Source organism: Labrus mixtus, chromosome 5 (genome assembly GCF_963584025.1).
Source record: "Labrus mixtus chromosome 5, fLabMix1.1, whole genome shotgun sequence".
In the NCBI taxonomy this organism is placed as follows: domain Eukaryota; kingdom Metazoa; phylum Chordata; class Actinopteri; order Labriformes; family Labridae; genus Labrus; species Labrus mixtus.
Genome location: NC_083616.1, coordinates 24,229,711 through 24,250,560, shown reverse-complemented (window position 1 = coordinate 24,250,560; position 20,850 = coordinate 24,229,711). Strand labels below are relative to the sequence as shown.

At 41.4% G+C, this 20,850-nt stretch overlaps 1 protein-coding gene across 4 annotated transcripts in view; it reads right to left on the bottom strand.

Annotated features, from left to right (window-relative positions):
* Nucleotides 1-20,850, bottom strand: part of efna5b (ephrin-A5b) — a 179,195-nt gene that overhangs the window by 69,678 nt on the left and 88,667 nt on the right. For 2 of the 4 annotated variants that reach the window (XR_009673134.1, XR_009673133.1), the window contains exons 3-5: nt 12,354-12,419; nt 11,906-11,983; nt 7,730-10,315 (exon numbers count right to left, since the gene is read on the bottom strand). Coding sequence is in view for 2 of the 4 variants with exons in the window: in XM_061038746.1 (XP_060894729.1) it covers nt 10,188-10,315; nt 11,906-11,983; nt 12,354-12,419 (272 nt within the window). In the remaining 2 variants the exon portion in view is untranslated. Of the gene's footprint in view, nt 1-5,671; nt 10,316-11,905; nt 11,984-12,353; nt 12,420-20,850 lie in introns of those variants that run through there. The other 2 variants (XM_061038746.1, XM_061038747.1) reach the window with 2 other exon arrangements.

Below are 20,850 nucleotides of genomic sequence, written 5' to 3'. Positions count from 1 at the left end.
ATGCCAAAACTACTCGGATGTTGTACTGATTCTGAAATAAATCTCCAGTATGCATCAGACCAGTCTCCCTCAGGTACTGTTTCCCACAATTCAAAGCGCCAGGTCAGAGATGGAAATGATGAACCATCATAATTGGTGAAATAATCACACTCAGACTAAACAACACAGAGATACAACTAATAGTTTGTTTTTTTCAACCAGCCGTTATCTGTACCGCTTTTCCTGTTAGGGGTCGCTGGGTGCTGGAGCCGATCCCAGCTGTCATTGGGCGAGAGGCGGGGTTACACCTTGGACTGCCAGTCAATCACAGGCCTGACATATAGAGACAGACAACCAGCCACAAGTCACATTCAATTCAATCGCAATGAAGTCAATGCAATGGAAACATTACCCAGTGACACTACTGGGTGCATAAAACTGCAGAACCAAAAGGATTCAAACATGACAAGTTCAGGATCCATCCAGAGTAGAGTAGAATGACTTCACTTTCAATTTAGAGGATCTGTGAGTGTTGACATCTAGTTGTCTTCATTTTTTTCTTGGTGACCTGTAACAGACTGAACCTTCAGTATTTACACCTGGATTAATGAAAAGCTGGAACACTAAGAGCTCTGCTCATCTGAGCTCGGACGTACTTCGCTTTCATTTGGAATACACTATGATGCGATCAAGACCAGGAGTGATAATCCACCTGAGGACACGTTTGCAGAAATGGCAGCTTCAAAGAAATTGTGAATGAGTGACATGAAATATAGCTGGAGAAGGAATTAAGAATCAGATTAAAGTTATGGCGAGCTTCATGAATAATGCAACAGGCGTTTATTTCCCAGGAAGTCAACTGTAAAAAAACAGTCCTCTCGCCAAGTCCCCCCTCGCTCAGCCCCCCCCCCTACATTTCATCCCCAGCGGTTATGAAAGATGGCTTTTTAAAGTAAACTAATTAAACCTGAAAAAGAAAATGAATTGTGACGATATTTCATCCCATCAGCATCATAATGGCGCGAGTGCGGGACTATTTCTTGCCATCAAAAAATTAAAAGCATAAATCAAAGGCGGCGGAAAAAGGAGACTGGGTTTGAAAGTTATTGTTTGAACAATATGACAAAATCATTAGAATCAAATTTATGACCCTGAGGCTAAGACTTTTCTATGATGTAGTGTCGGCGTGATGGTGTAATATCCCTGTCATCGCTTTAGCCTCGTTCGTTCAATGGGCACTGGCAGGAAATACTCTCTATTTGATGGTACACTTACTCAGAGGGAAACAAGCTTTCTAAAGAGATGACCAAGGCTCCTTTTCCCCTCTGGCACAGCTGGTAAATGCTCAATTTCCACTTCAGAAGCCCAAAAATATTACTCATCCATTCTGTGAGAGATGAAGCAAATAGAAATAGAGGATACCATTCTGATTGTGGTATCTGGTTTCCACATGGAAATAATTAAATTCTGTTTCTTAAAAATTCTACTGCAGTTCAAATCCCAGCTTCTCTGTCTTTGATAACTGTTGGAAATAATGTAAGTACTCAACAAAGAAATATATATAAAATGGGGTTAGTCCATTGTTTATTAATTTAGATATTTTAATGTAAACATTGCAACAAAATTCAACATTTTGTACGCTTAATTCATGAAAATTATTACTCACTTGCATTGTTTCTTTATTAGGTAGCCATGTATCAAATTGTAAAATGTACATTGAGCAGATTGTTGTAGCAGAAAGAAACTCCAGGGTGAGACAAGAGTCATTGCGTGGACACTAACAGTTGATAATTCACCATGTAAATTGAAATGGAGCCATTTGACCCTTGTTAAGCTAATGTCTTGTATTGTATCCAGATTGGTGTGTAGTTACCCACTTTTTCAAACCCGTGTTCTGTAAGTGTCATAGTGATACTGTTAGGTCGCTTTCATTTTTCCACCTCTTCCTGTGAATTCAGCTGTCACTTTGAACGAGGAAATCTTCATTTCCGCATGTGTGAATAGTTAATTTAACACATCAGCCGCGGTGTGAAACACTGTGTGAAAACCTGCTGCTTTCAGAGCTCTGCATAGCATCCGACTGTCTGCCCAACACTGAAAACAATCCGTCCCACTGTACTTTGCATTCTGCTGCGATATAAAAATCTTTTTTTTTCCCTTTTTCTTCGAACTTTAAAAAATGATGACTACTATATCAGACAAACATGCATTGTGCATAAGAATCATAAACATTTGATCCTCTGTATTCGTCGCCAGCTTCCACCACCGCCACCATCTCTTTCAATCTCTGTCACATTTCCCCTGAAGTTGATAGTTTGTAGTGGCGTCACATCTTCCCATAATCCTCCTCTGGATTGGCTGCAGCCCCTCATCTCTCAGCCCTGAAGGTCAGCATGTGAAAGGCATCGGTAAAAGAAAATGACCTGTGTGAAACTGCACGTCGCAGTAACCTCCACCTGAGCTGAAGGTAAACTAGCTGGGATTTATGGAACAAGGACAGAGAGCGAGAGAGAAGCCTGATAATTGATTCATCCAACAGTCATCCAGATAAAACGTCTTATAACCTACTGCAGAATGTTTGCGTTACATCTTTGAAACCAAAGCATGAAAGGACATTTCTTTGTAGGATTTAGAGGCTGAGACATTGAAATGTGCCTGATTTATTTAGTTGCAAACAAAAAGGATCTTAGAGTTTCTGTTTTTCACTTAGAGGTACCGACTGTAAGACTGACAAAAGGAAAAAAGAGGCATTTTATTTTGAAGGACATTCATCAATCACAGCTCAGAGAAAGACCTGTTGTTCCGGCTTCGACAGAGACAAGTGTTTCAAGCGAATGTTTTGCGCGTTCCTGATAAATTGGCTGTAAACAATGCACTGATGGCTTTGTTCAAAGATCTCTGTTCAATTTGTCTCAACTTCCTCTCTCATTATTCCAATTCATCTTTTTGAAACGTGTTCTTGAAACCACGTCAAATCTTGTCGTAAAGCACAAATCCTGACCTTGAATCCAATTCCTAACTTTCCAATTGCGCCGCTGTGACATTCCAGAGTGTGACTGAGACTCTAAAATGGATTCAGCTTATCAGTTATTTCTGGCACAAGCAGCCCCCCCCCCCGAAAAAAAAACTCCTTCTCAATAAATATGGGGTTGACTAAGTTGATATGCCTCGGAGGCGTTTTAAATATTACCCCCCCAAAAAAAAAAAAAAATCTATGCATAAAGCGGGGCAACATAATTGGGTGGTTTATGACCTTTTCAAACCACTGGAGCGATTAACTGAAGACATCATTCGGAGCTGTCAATCAAACTGATTGTTCACATGGAAACAGAACACCATGCAGCCAATAAGGGAGCCAGCTGACTTGAGAATGATGCCTTCAAGAGCCCCTCAGTGAAGTGGCCTCTTCAGGACTGTCAGTTGTTATAGAGTGAAGATGTAACTTGTATCCATATGGGCAGAACGGGACATGGAATCGACTGAACGTGTGAATCTGTGAATCTGTAGACATTCACGTCGCCTTCTCAAGGGTGACGTGATCCTTCTCTTTTTCACTGCTGGTCACAGACCCTGACTTTGTTCGTATCTTAATAGCACATCTGGGACACATCTTGACATGAAGCTATCATTACCTCAGATCTAATGATCATGTGCAGTGATTTGTCTTTATTGGTCTTCATACTGTAGATACGCACACACACCTGCACCTCCATGAGCCTTCCTTTGGTAGAACAACTTGACGCTAATTGGCTCATCACGTTGAGTGTGTTCATGCACAAAGCATTTCTTCTTCTGATGCTTGAAAAAGTACCAATTTTGATGGGATTGGAGAGGATTGCATCCTGGAAAAGATTTTCAGTCTTTGGCATCAAGCATGTTTTTATTCCAGCCTACGAAGCTTCACTGTGAGCTAGATGGGAAAAAAAAGGTTTTAATACAGAAGAAATATTCACAGCACAGCTTTCCTCCCAAAAAATCCAAAGCTCTCTTTATTGTATGTATTCAATTTTCTATCCAATCCAGCTATTTATACATAAGTCCCAAATATAGAGCAGTGGTTTTATTCTGCGTAGTCAAATTTCACTGATCCTCATAACATCGCTCCGATTGGCTTATCAGGAGGCCTCTCACCCCCCCTTTGGTCCTCAGGGCTTGCTGGCACTCAGTCTAATTACCAGAGATAATGGAGGGTGAAGCTAAATGGCGCTGATGGGGTCCAGCAGAAGGTTATTAGGTGTCCTCATTAGTGCCTGACTGAAGTGAAAGGAGGTTTAAGGTCTTATTCTGATCCTGATGGATGGCGTTCCTCCCGGTCTGTCTTCAGACGGTGAGAGTCGACAGCGCAGACAGATAGGAGAGACATAAAGAGTAGAGTGTGTGTGTGTGTGTGTGTGTGTGTGTGTGTGAGAGAGAGAGAGAGAGAGTGTGTGTGTGTGTATGTGTGTGTGTGACTGTGAGTGTGCATGTTGATAGAATCTAATTTGGCACAAGCTCAGATATGATTTAAGCTAAGTGAGAGGACTATGTTCATTTGATGTACGTTAAGTGCTGTAAACATTCTTAATGCTTTGACAAATATAACAGTGTGCGTCTGATTATAAAACAAATACTGTTTACTTCAAGGTAGAAATGTTCTGATACTTTGCCTTTCTACCGTTAAGGATTCTGATACCTAGGAATTACTAATGGAAAATTCCTACTATCCCTCTGATACTAGTTAGATAAAAGTTATACATGACATTGGTGGAAAAACACTGCTCATATTTTCCTAGCTGTGACTCATTTACACTCTCTATTAGCGCTGCATTGTTGTTTGTTGTTGTCATAAGAATGTTGCTTAGCTGAAACCATTGGTTTGTTTGGGGAAGAACTGGGTGTGTAATCAGAACAGTGCATTTACTGGAATGCTTGTCAATAAGCCATTTGAATTGTAATAATTATATTTGTCCCAGAGGTTAAAACATGTTTCATCCAAGTGAAACCCTCCCTGTCCAGCCCATCATCAAGTGGGGGAAGAGAGACCACCTCGCCCACTAGTACAATGCAATGCAAGGAGAGTCAACAGACTTTCCAAACCTAAGATAAGACTTTTGTTTGGTATAAAATGCTTCAAAGAAAGAAGAAACAAATCACAAACAGAGATCAGTCTTAAATGGCTGCACTTGGTCAGAACACTAAGGGGGAGGCTTAATTTAAGTTTGAGAGGCCGGCGCCTAAGTGCAACATCTACTGGACATCTTCTCTAATAGTTTAGTATTATGCCTTTCATATTTAGACTAATTCAGTATTTCGAATTCAATAAAAAAGGAAAAACTAGCATTTAACCACTTGACCATAGCAATTTTTTAACAACATTAAGAATCCATGTAATATCGATAGCATTGGGATGCCAGTGGCTGATTGGTTAGGGCGGGCGCCCCAGGTTCAAATCTGACCTGCATGTCATCCCCCACTCTCTCTGTCTGATCTCCATATCTATTCACTATCCTATCTCTACAATAAAGGCACAAAAAGCACAAAAATAAAAATCTAAAAATAAGAAAATTAAATAAAAAGAATACCCATATCATGGATGATGTCTCGTAACTTGTCTGATATCTGTGAAGCTGTTTTGTTGCTGTTACTGGTTTCAGTATTGGAATAACGTTCCTCCTAAATGGGTCAGAGAATAGAGAATGAACAACACAATGAATAAAGCAATGTATTTCCGTTTTATTGTATTACTCATAGTTGCTCAGACACGTGTATATACAAATACAGATACTTTTTTGTCAAATTTTTTGTCGTTGTTTATATATTGTAAAAGAGCAAGTTGGAAAGATTGCCCACCGATGGCAAAGTGGGAGCGGGGTTTCAAAGGTTTGGGGAAGAAGGACAGCGGGTGGAGTGGTGGAGGTTATACAAGCACAAGAAGAATGGGACAGGACAGGTGCACAAAATGAACAAGTGGCTCATCAGCGAGAGGGGGGAGCTGACGAAGAAGAGAGGCTTTGAGAACCTGGATCGATGGCAGGCTTTGCCCCGCTAACAATCCAGTTCAGGATTTAGAGCAGGGGGTTGCACTAATCCCTGAACTGTGCCCAGGACCCGCGTCTACCACAGGGACGAGTGATTCAGGGTAGTTAAAAAGGGAGAGAAAGTGTAGGGCCCCTGTTGTAGTCTCTTCGACGCCAGCAGCCTTTCCGTGTAAAAGCACAATGGCAGGGAGCGTCTTGAACACAGACGTGGCTGCCGGGGCAGAGGCTGAAGGGCTAAGGCATGGGAAACACTCTTCGTTGCCAAAGAGGGTTGCCGCTTCCCATTCACTGCGGCAACGGCAAATGAGACACGCACACACTCAAACTTGAAATGTCTAACACATTTTTACACGCCGAAAAAAAAAAAAACGTCCACACACTGATGTATACACCTCTTCTCTCTTGAGAGAGCAGGAAGATGAACAGTCAGAAGAGACAAACTGGGACTACATGGGATGAATTCAGTGGGTGTGTACAGAAAGAGGCGTTCTTAGGAAGAGAAAAAAAAAAATTGCTTCTGATCTGCAAAATGTCTGACCCTCTACTGTAACTTCACAACAATGGTTTGTGTTATGTACATCGTCTTCTGTCACTACACAGCTTTTATGACATCACTCAAATGGGGGATGCAAAACACACACAACATGAAAGTGAAAATCTAACACTTCTTAAAAGGAACGAGAAAATAAGAGCAAAAGGAAAACTTTCTTTTTGAAACTTTTTTTTTTTGTTTTTTTTTTTGTTTTTACATGTCATCAAGTTCATGCGCATGCCACATAATGAAGTCGGGCGAGATCCTTCCATTTAAAAAAAAAAAAAAAAAAAAGCAAACAGTCCACAGGTGGCACATCTTTGAGCTGACCAACATGCTTTCAAACACTGAAGGCAAAAAAGTACAAAGACGCCGTCTGTTAAGTCTCATCGAGTGTTTTCTTTTCCAAGGCAGGATCCTTCTGTGGAGATATGGTGACGGGTGGTGACGGGTTGGAAACATGTAACAGATGAGCCACTCGTTTGGCTAACGTCCAGCCTTCTGTACAATGGTTGTACAGCTCCCCCTTCGTATTAGCTCAAAGTGTCATTAGGCATTGAGGGTCAAAGCACACAATGCATTGTTTGAGGACAGTACACACTCCGCAAAACCCAGAGATAATACCGTGTTCGTTTTTTTTTTTTTCTAGAAAAGACATAAGAACCAAATTAATACTTTAATATCAAACACTATTTACATCAAGAAGTTCTCCTAATAATAATAGTCATAATCATCATCATCATCATCATAACAGTAATAATAATTATACAGTTTTAACAATGATGTATCTCATTTTTTTCTTTTGTCCTCCAGAAAGGTACAAAACAGATACTAACCCTAACACTACATGTTTTGTGGTTGACTACCTCAGGATACACAGTATCCAGTTCATAAGATGATCCTCATTTCCCAAGTTAAGGTGTGTACAGAATAAACCATGGTAATAATAGCGATAATGGCAAATAGTAGTATTGGTAATTATAAGAGAGTACAAGTGAAGCTGGTTCCAGATAAAAGTCGAGTGTTAATCTGCTGACAAGCGTCCGTTTTGAATGTCAGGCGGTGCTCACTCCCTGTGGTGTTCTCCTGAAAATTAGTACCTCATTAAATGCTCTCGTCTCCTATTACCCCCCCGCCCATAGCTGAGCTGCTATCCGGCTGTAATAGCATTGTTTCTGTCGGGCTAAATTAAAAAAAAAACAAATTGCAAAAGGCAAAGGCAGTCTTTCTGGAGGAGGAGGGGGGGGGGGAGGAGAAAAGAAACTAGAAGAAAAAGAAAGGCAGCCACGAAAATGACAACAGCAAAAATAAAACAGTGCGTGCCTTTAGAGACAGAATGACACTGAACAATGGGTTTATCGCTGGAGGGTGAGGTGTTGTTTTCCAGAAAGTGTGTGATTTTTTTCTGTTGTTTTGTTTTGTTAGGCACTCTTGTCTACCTTCGGCTACCACCCGTGTCTTTTCTATCTGCCGCCGAGTGTGTGCGTCTCTGCCTTTAATTCTCTCCGTCCCCTTCACTCACCGATTCTCTCAAACTGCAAGGTCATTGGTGCTTTAAACCCCCCCCCCCCCCCCCCCACGGTTGAAATCGACACCCCCCCCCCCCCCCCCCTCCTCCTCCCGAGACCCCCCAAGCCTTCTACCATCTATTTTTAATACCAGAAATAACTCCCCTTGCCACAACATGGGGTCCGCATGCCTGTCATTTTGAACCTCATTAAAGAGTCACTTAAACCAGTAACACTAGGAGCTGAAGGTGGACATGCGATTGCTCCTGTGCTCCTCTTTATTCCTCCTATCCGTCTGTCTTCCTAAACCAATTGGGTCCCTATTTCTCATCCAAAGCACGGTCTCTGAAAGGACGTCAGCATAGAGTTAATATCTCTATCTGTCCGTACGTCTTTGAAAGAAACAAAACAAGTCCCTTCCGTTTTGGAAGAAGACACAATAGGTTTCATTATGCTAACTCACCATGTGAGTCTGTGGGAGCTGAATATCATTATAACACAGTGAATTCATTTGCATGTAAGTGCTAACATAAAACTAGCCTGACTAAGTAGAGCTGTGCATTGCTTTATAAAGAGTAAATACAGAGTGTCTATTTTAACAGTATGTGTTTTAAAACTAACGAGAGCGATGCGTCAGTGCTGTAAACACTACACTAACTCACTAAGCAATAAACTGCATGTGGAAAACAGCTAACTAATGTTTAATGAGCACGAGCCAAAGCTGTGGATGGGTTTAAGTGATGAAAAAGCAAGAAAGGTTTGGCACTATGTCTTTTTCTAAACATGACCTCTGTTTCTGAGGAGTTTCAGAGATATAAAAATACAAAGTTTTCAGTGTCTGCAATGTGAAGGACAATGTTTGGAGACACCATTAGCAAAGAAAAATAACTTAATGAGAGAAGGCAGCGTCCGAATTTAAAAGGGAAAATCTTAAAATGTCACTTTAGCAGGGGAAGAATCTGTGGGATGCATAATGCTTAAAAGAGTGTTTAATTTATCGACAAATTCTCAAATGGAACACAGAGAGCGATTGCTGCCCGGCTCGGTAAACATTGCATAAAACGACCGTGACAGATGCCGTGAAATTGTGTGATCAACTTTCCAAAGCTATCGATTCTCCATCTTAATAATAGCAGTCCACAACGTTGTCGGCGGAGAAAGTTTCAATTTAGCTGTTTGTGAGTCAGAGTGAATCAAATGCTTTGCAGGGTGTTTTATTGAGCAGGCTGACATGCTCTAACACGGCAGAGGATGAGGAAAAATAGGGCTCGGGGGGGTTTCATAAGGGGGTTGCACTCAACTCATTTACTCAACCTGTAAGGAGCTTATGCATCAAAACACTCTCTTCAGAATTCAAGAGAAATAGGGCGGCATTCTAAAAACCAGGACAGGCTGAAGATTCAGGGGGGCTAAGGTGCATGTCATGTTTGTATTTCTCAGTGCTCTGACCTCTGCTCATAACCATTTTCTTTTCTCTTAATACGTATTCAGCTTTCAGCTTTTTACGGAAGCTTCCGAGCGAAATGTAGGCGCAGAAAACCTGCTCCATATGACCCAGCAGAACTTGATAAAAAAACGTGTTCTGAAAGGCTTCTTGAGAGGTCTCGGGAGTATTAACTTGTGTATGTACAGTCTTATCTAACTTCTAAAGTCGTCACTTTCCTACTTTGTAATGCTGCTAACTGTCTACAACTTTGTAATACAAACCCTACCGCTAGTGACGGTTACTGTGTTTGTCTCTGCAAGCATGTGTGTGCATGTTGCCGTGTATGTGTGTGTGTATGCATGTGTGGGTGAACATCAGTGCTGCAATGACACAAACAGAATGTAAAGGGATGTCACGGGAAATTAAGAATCACTAAGTGTCAAAAAAAAAAAAAAAAGGGAGGATTTGGCATCTTAGTTGAAGGTTAAAGAGGCGGAACTGTCTCTCCCACTCCCAACATCAACTCGTTTCACTCACAGACTGAGAAAGAACACTTAAATAGATTTCTGGGAATAAATCGAGGGTTCCTTGGGAAGCCTGCTCTGATGCCCAATCAAGCGAAAAAAACACGCTCCAACCACAAATCCCGCCCCCTTCCCTGCAGCCAGCCTCGGGCAGATTCAGGCCACGCTAGGTGTAAATGCCCTCCAGGACAGAGGGAGGCGCTATAAAGTGAAGAGTGCTGGTAGGCAGACCAGCAACAACACCAGGAGTGGACTTGTGTTCCGCTGGTGTGGCGCGGCGTTTGTTTCGTCGCTCCGGGAAGGCTCAGCCGGTTCGTGGCTGGTATCATCTAAAGGAGCAGAAAAAGAAACAACCATGACTTTCAGTTTGAGGCACCAATTCGCGCCAAATACACAGCGATGCAGTGAACACATTCTGTAGTGTTCATGTTTCTATGGCGACGTTCAGAGCAGGACTAAGACTGCATTGATAAGAAAAGTGGAGGCATAAGTGCATTTTAAAAATATGTCTGGGGTCACAGTTCAAAGTTTTAAAAGTGAAGTCTGAGTTGCCGTATGAACTTCAGTTGCTACGTTATGCTTGAAATCACATGTTTAATTTAACTCCCCGTCGAGGAGACTCTTTAGTATCACTGGCAGTGGCATCAGTATCTTTGAGCATCCATGTGCCCCAATGCACCATGGGAATGTAGCTGACCCAACACAGCAAAGGACGGATAGACAGAACAGAGGACTGGACAGTTATGTAACTATATAAGTGTGTGTGTGTGTGTGTGTGTGTGTGTGTGTGTGTGTTAGGGAGATGTGGCAGCAGTGGATGACGGATGGCATTTTTAATTTCCCTCCTTTGGAGAGCGTAATAAAGGGAATGAGCCAAAAGACACATGCAAGGTGAGGTGGCAGCCATGAAAAATGCAGGCAGGATAAGAAGACAGGAGAATAGGCGGACAGAAAATCAGGCAAGAGGAGAGGCGAGTTGGTACCAAAGTCATTTTAGGATTGGGTCTCTTATCTGGCCTTGTGAATGTGTTTTTGTGTGCAGTAAATGATAAACTCCCATCGCCCAAGGGAACTTATTTCTCTAATTTCATAATGTAAAAGATGTCCTTTTCTAATGAAAACATCCATAACAAATATTTACAGTATATATTTAATGTAATGTCTTATATTTGACTGTTTCTTCTGTATATGGTCCCAATGAGGCGTTCTGTTATTTTTACAGTCCATGTGGTGAGCTGTAGCTGGGATTGAGACGGCTTCATGCGGGGGTGATGCTGTGGGGGAGTTTCACTCCGGTGACTGGGTGAGACACATGTATGAAGACATAACAATTCTGTGCATTCTCAGCTCAGAAACCAATCAATGCTGCACAAGCAGAGCCAAACAGCGGCTCAGTGAGACGTGAAACAGAAAATTAAACTTGGGCAGATGTATTTTCCATGTGTTTACGTCCACATACTATTTAATTTAAAGTATTTATATATTTAAAATCATTGATTTTAACGCATTAGGGCAGGATTACTTTGTAAAAAAAAAAAGAAAAAAAACATGGCTAATGATATGGAGCACAACATACAGTCAGATACTAGAGTGAAAGGTTTCTAAATCTGAGAATCATCAACATTTTTGAACACATCACATGGACTTTAAACTGACACAGTCATGAATATGATATTCTGAAGTATATACACCAAATATACGGTGTATATACTGACACACATCAACATGCAGTAAAGTGTAAAATGCAATCAACGGGAGCATGAAAAAAGATCCATGGATCTACAGGCAGGGAAGATGACAGACAGATCAGCCTCTACACAAACAGAATCAGGGTAAAGAATCACAGAAGAAGACACACATGTACAGATGTATGGAGGTCATACTGAAGAGAATCAAAAAAAGCAGGAAGCCATACTAACCTCTTGGTTCTAATGTATTTACTTTGTCGTTTACATCAAAAACGCGGTCATGTACGCCTATAGTTTTCACACAGCTGTCTATAACAGAAAATAGGGAGAATGAGAGATCATTAGAGGTATCTGCCAAATAGGTTAGTGACATTTGAAGCCCCGCTCCCCACTTCTCAGCCCTGAAATTCAACATCCCAAGCAACAAAGTTCATGGCAACAGTCAGATGAGGTATGCAGTGTTTCATTTGATGTGAGCATCCATCATTGTATCATGTTTTTCCAGAAAACATTTTCCTTAAGGAGGTGGTGATACATAAAAAGGGGGAATGTTGGACGGCGAGCACAAAGGTAATAGAGGAGGAAGAGAGGTAGACATAAACTGTTTTGATTTTCAATCAAATTGTGTACTTCAATAAGCTCCATTACTAAAGCCTCGTGTTTGCATGCAAACACTCACTTGATGGTCGGACGAAAACTTTGAGCTTCAGGCATGTTCTCCTCCCGTTCTCAGCGATGGTGGAGGCTGAAAACAATCACAAAAGGGAAAGATGGTGTTAATATAATACTACAACATTTACATCATGGGCACCAAACAATGAATAATGTTTTCCAAATATGTTTTTCTTTCATATTAAGACTTGTTTAAAGAGGTTTTTAATGATGAATACACTTAATTCCCCGTAGACCACGGCTAAAACAAGAGGAGTTTTGGGAAAAACAACTACTTTAGAAAAGTTAATGCTGATTCTTAAGTGGATTTTGTCGGGTTAGTCATGGTTCTTGTAAAATTATAGCCAGAAAGTATTTACAGATGTGCTGCGGAAAACCTCTCTCGGGAAAGTGGAATGCTTTGCTCAGGGTTTAATTGTATCATTTCAGATTCTACATTTGGCTGCAGCTTAGTACAGTTCAGGAAACTGGTCGTCATGTGGATGGTTTTTTTTTTGATGAAATTTTCTCTCTCAAAAACCCCGATACTCTTTGAGGGACACTAAGTTCACGCAGCGAGGGTGTGTGTGTGTGTGTGTGTGTGTGTGCTGCATGTGTGGATGGTTTGCGGTTGCTGTCAGGAAATGGATCCCTTCCTGTCAAGTCCATGGGGTGTGAATCTCTGAGCGTTAGCTACCATAGCGGTTATATCACATCTCCTAAAAATATCTCATGTGGACAGCAAGAGCGTGCATGTGTGTGTGTCTGTGTGTGTGTGTGTGTGCGAGTGTGTGGTTGACCACTAATGGTGTTGTGGGGAGGCACCAGGTGCTGTCTCCTGGATAGGGGTCAAACACATGTCAGTTAGAGCACATTGGCTCTGTACTGTGAGCATCCATCATGGCAGGGGAATGTACACTAGTTAAAAAATATATGCTGTTTTCTAGTGTCAGGAGCTGCGATATATATACGGAGAATATTGCAAAATGTTCCCATCATTGTGATATATTTAACCAATTTTCTTTAAACGAGTTTCCGTTTCTAGTATCCCCTTCAGCCGCTCCAGGGAGACCATATTGTGGCGCTGTCTTTCGGGCATCATTTTATGTCCTCTGTGGATCATTCCACAGCTGACGCAATGAAGCCAAGCATTTCTAAAGGCTACCATTTGGGATCTGTCAACTCCTCTCTAGTGAACCTTTACCTAACCCCTCCCCTTCCCTTCCTCTCTCCCAGCTGTGTCACCCTCTCTTCTCGTCTGTCAGCGAAGCCCTATCCATTCATCAAAGCTCAACTGACGGGCCGAAAGTCATATTTACAGCACACACACACACACCAACGAGTGTGCGTGCCCGTACACATCAGCACAAAGGAGGCACATTTTCTGGAAGTGTAAAGTCCACCTAAAAACTTTCTTAACTTTTCTGCATTACATTTGTTCTGATACAAATATCGATCTCAGATAACAGTATCAGCATCAGGCCCCACAACCAGCCAGAGTGCCAACCATACCAATAATCCTCAAAAGATCAGCTGGTTTCATGTGAATTGTTGTGCATCAATAAGAAAAAAACAACAAGTGGTGCTGGCAGAGAATGTTCTGTCAGTGTTTTTCCACCAACATTCAGAATAAAACCAATTGGTATTGGAGGGTTAGGGCTGTGGTTTTGATAGGTCTTCAATGAAATGAGACCAACACAAATGTGATGCTTTGATTTGGACCTGCTTGTGTCCCCAATATTATTTGCGGATTTCTGTGTTTTTGTAGCAACATAGATAGCACCAAAATACGCCATGAAGTTCAGTGGCGGAACATTTTCCGTTCATTGCTTTCTCATGAAAATGCTACATTGATGGCAACAGGATGCACAAACGCCTTCTCAGTTTAAGAAAATGGTGGCTGCCATTGTAAAGTGTTTTTGTTTTTTTACAGCCACTAGAGTATATTTTGTATTAACTTCAACAGAACACATAGAAGGTAAAACATCATTGAGTGATCACAGCATGAGCAAGGTTTCTGTTGCGGGATTGTTCACAATGTTTCATTTTGTATGGGAAAGATCCATTACTGTTTAAATGGGGTTAAAACACAGGGTGCGTCATTTGCGGGGTACTTGTCATCAGCCAGTATCCAAGTCTAGTTATTGGAATCTGTATCAGTAAGAAAAAATGGTATTGGAGCATCTTAATCCTTCAGAATGTTGAGCATTCAAAAATGTCTGTAAACACATCACTGTCATCAACATTCGGTCGGATCTATTTCATGGGGAGGCAGTGGAAAGTGGAGCTGTCTCCCTAGCCTGTGAACAATTTCATTAAGAGCATTATTGACTAATATCTAAAGAAGAGGGTCAAAGATGAAAATGTATCCCTCTTTTGCATTCTGCACACTCTCCTCTCCCGATTTAACGAGTCATATAGATGCCATTTTTTACCCATTGCAGGCTGCACCCTCTTTCGATCACTCTCATTTCTGCAAGCCGTCTCCACGGCTCATCAAGCTCCCTCTCTATGCCTCTCCCCTCTCGACCTCGCTGTTGCCATTTTAATGTTGTCGCTTCATCAGCTGCTATCTGTTTCTTAGTCATGTGTCAGCGTGCAAGAGAGGTGGCATGAGATCAAGAGCTCTTTTTTCCCCCTGCAGCTCGGTTCATATTCAGCAGATGCAGAGGGGGAATAAACGTGGAGGGAAGAGAGAGAGAGTGAGGAGCCTTATTATTTCGCCGTGGAGGCAGCCGCTGACACGTTAATGAACCTTGACCACCGCTGCTCACCCACTCAGTCATATATACACACCAGCACCCACACAATTTATGTCACCCTTCTTATTGCTCCACTTCTCTTTTTTTCCCCCCCACCACTTTTTTTGCATGTGTGTGCATGTACACACATCGTCTCCAGATGTCTTATCTTCATCATTTCGGGGGGCGAGCTGAGTCACAGCCATCGACACTATCCACTTAGCAAAGGCAGCTGATCATGAGAGAAGGATGGCCCTGATGAAAACAGCAACAGGCTGGTGTGAGTCTCTGCCAGGATGATAGTTACTGAAGCCGTTGTGATGTTTGCAGATTGGGACGTATCATACTAAAAGCTTCCAACACAACGACAGAAGGTGCAAAAGCAGACAGATGCCACCATTTTTAGGGATCAAAGTCACTTTCACCAATATTTTAAGAGCGGTATTTATGTTTTCTATGTTTCCCTGGGTAGTTTGCAACAACTATGAAATTAAACCTACCATATAATCCAGTACGGACAATGACAGACATGACCCATGTATGGCTAAGCTGTTCCCATCCAATGGGCAGATGTCCACATAGTTTCAAACCTCTCTACTTGCAGATACATGCATTCTCTGTTCATTTCATAAGACTCGGGTATAGCAACCTGCAAGTATAGTATTTAACAGGTAAAATAACAACTTGCCCTCTGTAGTCAGTTTGCACAAAGTATTCAATTACCACAATTCCTTGTGCGTTCAAGTCAAGGGTGACTGTGGCTCAGGGGTTAGCTGTATAACCCTTTTATTGGTGTATTGGTGGATTGATTCTTGGCAGTCCACATTTCAAAGTGTCCTTGGGCAAGGCAGTGCCTAAATGTGTTAACATGTGTTCACATGTGAATGTGATTAGGTCAACACTGATGGGCAGCACAAGCCAGCAGTTTCTGAATGTATGTGTTAAAGGGTGAGTATGACAGTAGTGTGGAGCACTTTGAGTGTTCTGAACACTAAATTATTTGTAAGTGCTGTCCATTGACCATTTACCATTGTGTTGACATACTGCAGATAACCGAGGTGTGTTGCTGTACATTCTTGACTACAAAGGAAAGATTAAGTTTGGCTCCACATTCCTTTCTCGGTAGCTGCTCTTCGTTCTTTGTGTTTCATGGGAATCCATCCACCCGGGCCTAAACCGTCCACAGCAGCTCCTGTTTATTTTGGATTAACATGCTGCTGAGGGCCAGCTTATTGTTCTTTTAGGCTGTAACATCAACACCTGCTATTCTGGTTCCCATCAGGCCCACAGCCTCAACCATCAATCCATCCAGCCTGAGCAAGTGGCTGCTTTGAAGGACACAGGCCCTGAAAAGATGTCCCAGAGACGACGGGGGGAGGAGTGATAGGGAGATGGCGAGGAGGGGGAGGAGGTCGGGTTACTTCTCCAAGCCTCGTCCCCTGGCTGGTAATGGCCGGTCCCCTCAGTACACTGCATTATGCATCAGCATTAAGGCAAATGGAATGAAGCAGAATCCAATTACGGAAGAACAAACAGGTGGGCTCAGTGCGGCTTAGGCGCAGTATTGTTTCAATCACAGCCCGAGCCAAGCTTTATTGCAACTGTAATGTTATCTGGAAAACACATTTCCTTTGGCGCTCAACGAACGAGTCAACAGCACATTCCAGGCATGTGGATATAAAACCGTGTTTCTGTGGCGACAGGAAGCTTAAAACATGGTGTGCACTGGCTAAAGACAGCAGATAATATCATGGAAGTATATTGATTGCTAATCCTTCATCTAGGTGCCGTAAGGATTCATCTGTAAAGGAAGACTTCAGGATGAGTCTGTCAAACTTTTAAAAGAGTTTTTGTTCATTCTTTAAACAATAGATCATATTCCATCCAGGTCTGCTCATAGCCAACAAACCACTCCAAGACCTGGACAACTGGAAGTGTCAAAACAAACTCAGAGTTAAATGTTATACTGAAGATTAGCAAGAAATGAGGCTCAAATTGCATGAAATCATTTGCAGATATATGCATGTATCTATGCATTTTTACTTCTTTGGCTGGGATAGACACATAGGTGAAGTGATGGGTTAGATACATAGGTGAAGTCAAAATACTGTTGAGATAAGATAATCCTTTATTTATCCCACAATGGGGAAATTTACATGCCATTGTTGGTAGCTGGTAAAAAAAATCTATCTCAAGGCAGTGAGGTAAAGTGGATCCCACTGCAGGAACAATGGATAGTAAAGGAAGTCTACATGATGGGAAAACGTGCTTGAGATCACAAGAAGCACAGATAGAAGACGAGTGTGAGAGCAACTCGATGCAGCAATGAGGATTACAGTGCAGACAAATTATTTGGGAATTTGGAGAATGGACACACTACTAGAAACACTGACTAAAGACTTTAGGTGTACTTGGTTGTATACATCTCCATCTGTGGACCATACATTTATACCAATATTTAAAACATCAATTCAAATTTCAAGTGGCAAAATCAAGTTTAAGGTTCCATCTTTGGAAAACTTTGTTTTCAGATTCTCTACATTGAATTAATCCACTGAGACTCCAAGTGTCCACAAATCTAATCGTATTAATGGTTATTTTGACATTAACAGCATTTCTAGCAAACATTTGTTGTTTTATTTAAAACGTGTACATTTTCTGTTTGCCAGGCATCATGTGAACATGTAAGATTCATGACATCATGTGAGCATGTGAGTGTGGTGAGTCTGCATCAGATCTCCAGCTGCTTTTAATAATGGTGCTGTAATCCTTTGATCCCTGCTTATTTGGATAGTAGGTTAAACAAAATGCCCATTTAATGTTGTGTCCAGCATGGAGAATTCCTAGTGAGCTAATTCTGACAGATCTCTGACCCCCCCCCCCCCAAAAAAAAAAAAAATACTGCTGTTGGCCTTGTCTTTGAATCAGGGAGATTAGTCATGTGGCTTATGCTGCTTAAAGCATGTCACAGTTTAAGTCCAGGAGTCCATGAGTCTGAGTTTACATCAAACTAGTGTCATTTTCACTAAAACCATTGTGCCCTCCTCTACATATCTCCATCTAGCTAATAAGAATATTTTGCACTCATTATACAAGGCATCATTTCTATTCCGTGTACAGAAATCACTGCTGCTCTTTGGTTTATATGTTTCTGGGATTGAACTCAACACGTGCAAAGGAAACCTTGAATTCAAGGTAGATTGGGATTTAGACACAGAAAGAGAGAATGAATACTTCTTTTACCCCTCTTATAGTTCCTATGAACTACTTCAAAACAACCTCCAACGTCTACAGTAGCGCTCTACAGTACAAAAAAGATGTTCTTCATAATTAATGTCCTTCCCACATTCAACCAGTTCTGAAGCTGCATACATCTCTAGGACATCTTGAAGCGACGGAAAAAAAGTTATTAAAAAAAGATTCATAGAAACTTTCAGTATTTGTGTGCCTACTCACAATCTGTGTGTGAAAGTAGATGGAAGAGACACTCCGCTGCAGAGTCCCATTAACCAGATGCTTCTACAGCCAACACGCAATAGGAGGCAACGAAGAAGCGGTAAGGAGCAGTGAAGGAAAAGGACTTGTTTCAGATAGCCAAGGGAACATAAACGCTCCACCCCGAATGATAGCTGGCCTTTAGCTCTTCACTTACATCATTCAACCCTCGCCAAAAGAGAACAAAAGTTGTGTCACAGCCAGAGTCACAGAAGGGAAGAGAGAGCAATCATTTGAAATTTGTGATTTCAAATCAATAATTCCAAATTAAAAAGATTGCACTTGCACTCTCATACGCGTGTGTATCAGTGCAAAAGTACGGGGGACACAATCATTTCCCCTTAGCTATTATATCAATGTAGAATTATTTTGTAAAAGATCTCCTCATGATTATCCTAAAAACCAACCCGCTTTTCCTCTTACACATGAAAAGCGAGTGATTAAAGTCTGAAAACCCTTCAATATCATCAAATCATTTATGTCTATGCACTCCTATTATAATAAATGTGCTGATTTATTAATCAAAGGGGACGTTAAGCTTTTCAAAGAAGCCACATAATAATAAATCATTGTACATAATAATGTTTCATTACTGCAGTTAGTGTATTCCATGGAATCATAATATTATGGTTCAAGTATCCACCCACTGAATCAAATGTGTGCTTATGTGTGTGTGTGCATGAATGTTTGTTGCAATAGAGGAGGAAGGAAAATGAACAAATACAATTAAACATAATGACTAATGCACTGGCTTAATAATATATGTGTTAATGGTTGTAATGGCCAAGGATTAAATGTCCTTGTTTTAATGATAGTGAAGATGGTTGGTAGATGAATGTATCTGAGAGGAAGCTCATTTCCTTTAGATCCCAGCCCTTGTATGCACCATCTTTTGGCTTTTTTTTTACAGCCTTCCTGTTATCCGACAGACAAAGTGATGACTACTTTATTGGTGCTCCAAGTCACATAACTTGATTAGAGACTTTTCTCTCCTGCTTTGCTTTCTCCAGGCTGTCAACAAGTGTGCTGTGACCTAGCTCATGGTCTATTATTAGCCACGTGTGGCCAACAGGCTGGTTTCAGTTTGTTTTTGAAAGGAGACTCTTAAAAACTCCAGTGAGCTCGGTATAGCCAGACCTTTAACAGTTTGTTCTTATGTTATTGGACCTTCTCAGGGGCCAGTAAACATATCTGACTGATTTGTTCCCATCTGCTGATGTGTTTGAAGTTCAGATTTAGCCTGGAAACCAGACCAATCCTGTTTTATTTGCTCCTGCAGATGTGTTGGTACCACTCCTGTTTAGCTGGATTTTATTCTGATGTAGGCATGGTCAAGCCAATCACAACACTTTCTCTAATAAGAGACTGATTTCAAACAATGACCGCGAACACAGAAGATGGCTGACGCTGATTTTAACATTGAGAATTTGTTTTTGCACCAGCATGAAATGAACTGAACGGACACATCAGTGATTTTTGTAACAAACTAGAAGCTAGAAGTGGAGTTGGATGTTGGAACCAAGCGACAACCTCCGGTGTTGAGAAATGAAGAGGAAAAAGCTCAAAGCTGATCGTTTGCTCTTACTGACATTGTTCCTTTTTTTCTAGATCCTTGCTCGTGTTGTACTTGCTCTCTGATGTACGTCACTTTGGATAAAAGCGTCTGCTAAGTGAATTGTAGAATTGTAGAAAAAAAACTGCTGTTCCTTGAAACAGGAATAAACATGTTTACAGCGTTTTAAAAGAAACACATTTGGTCTACTTAACTAATTTCTTCAGCAGCACACCCAGTTAGGGGGTGAACATTTATTTTATAACTTGTGTGTGATAAGAAGGATAAGAGTTTTGATTAGAAGGATACTAGTTGTTCATAATAAGTGGCGTGACTGATCTGACTGATGGGCAGGAATCTCCAAGCTGTTTGTCAGGAGTCTTAAGACCGCCTCAGATCCAGCTCTTTGCCTGTTGATAGGTTGACGTGAAGTTTGTTTGAGTCAGCATTTCAAATATGGAGACCACCATCGACGGTCTTTAAACCAATGGCTTATGTCACTGAGACCACCTCCATGTTTAATACAGTCCATGGTTGGAACAAGCAAACCAAGCAAGAAGCCTTCTGATGTGGCACAGGTTTCATTGCTCTGATTGGCTGAAGGTGAACATCCAGAATCAGTTTAGTCCATGCCCATTTATACCTTGAACTGACAATCTGAAAATAAACTTGAGGCTCCAAAATAATTTCCATTTGAAAATGTGGTTTGAAGGATAGTGCATGTGGATGGGTGTTCA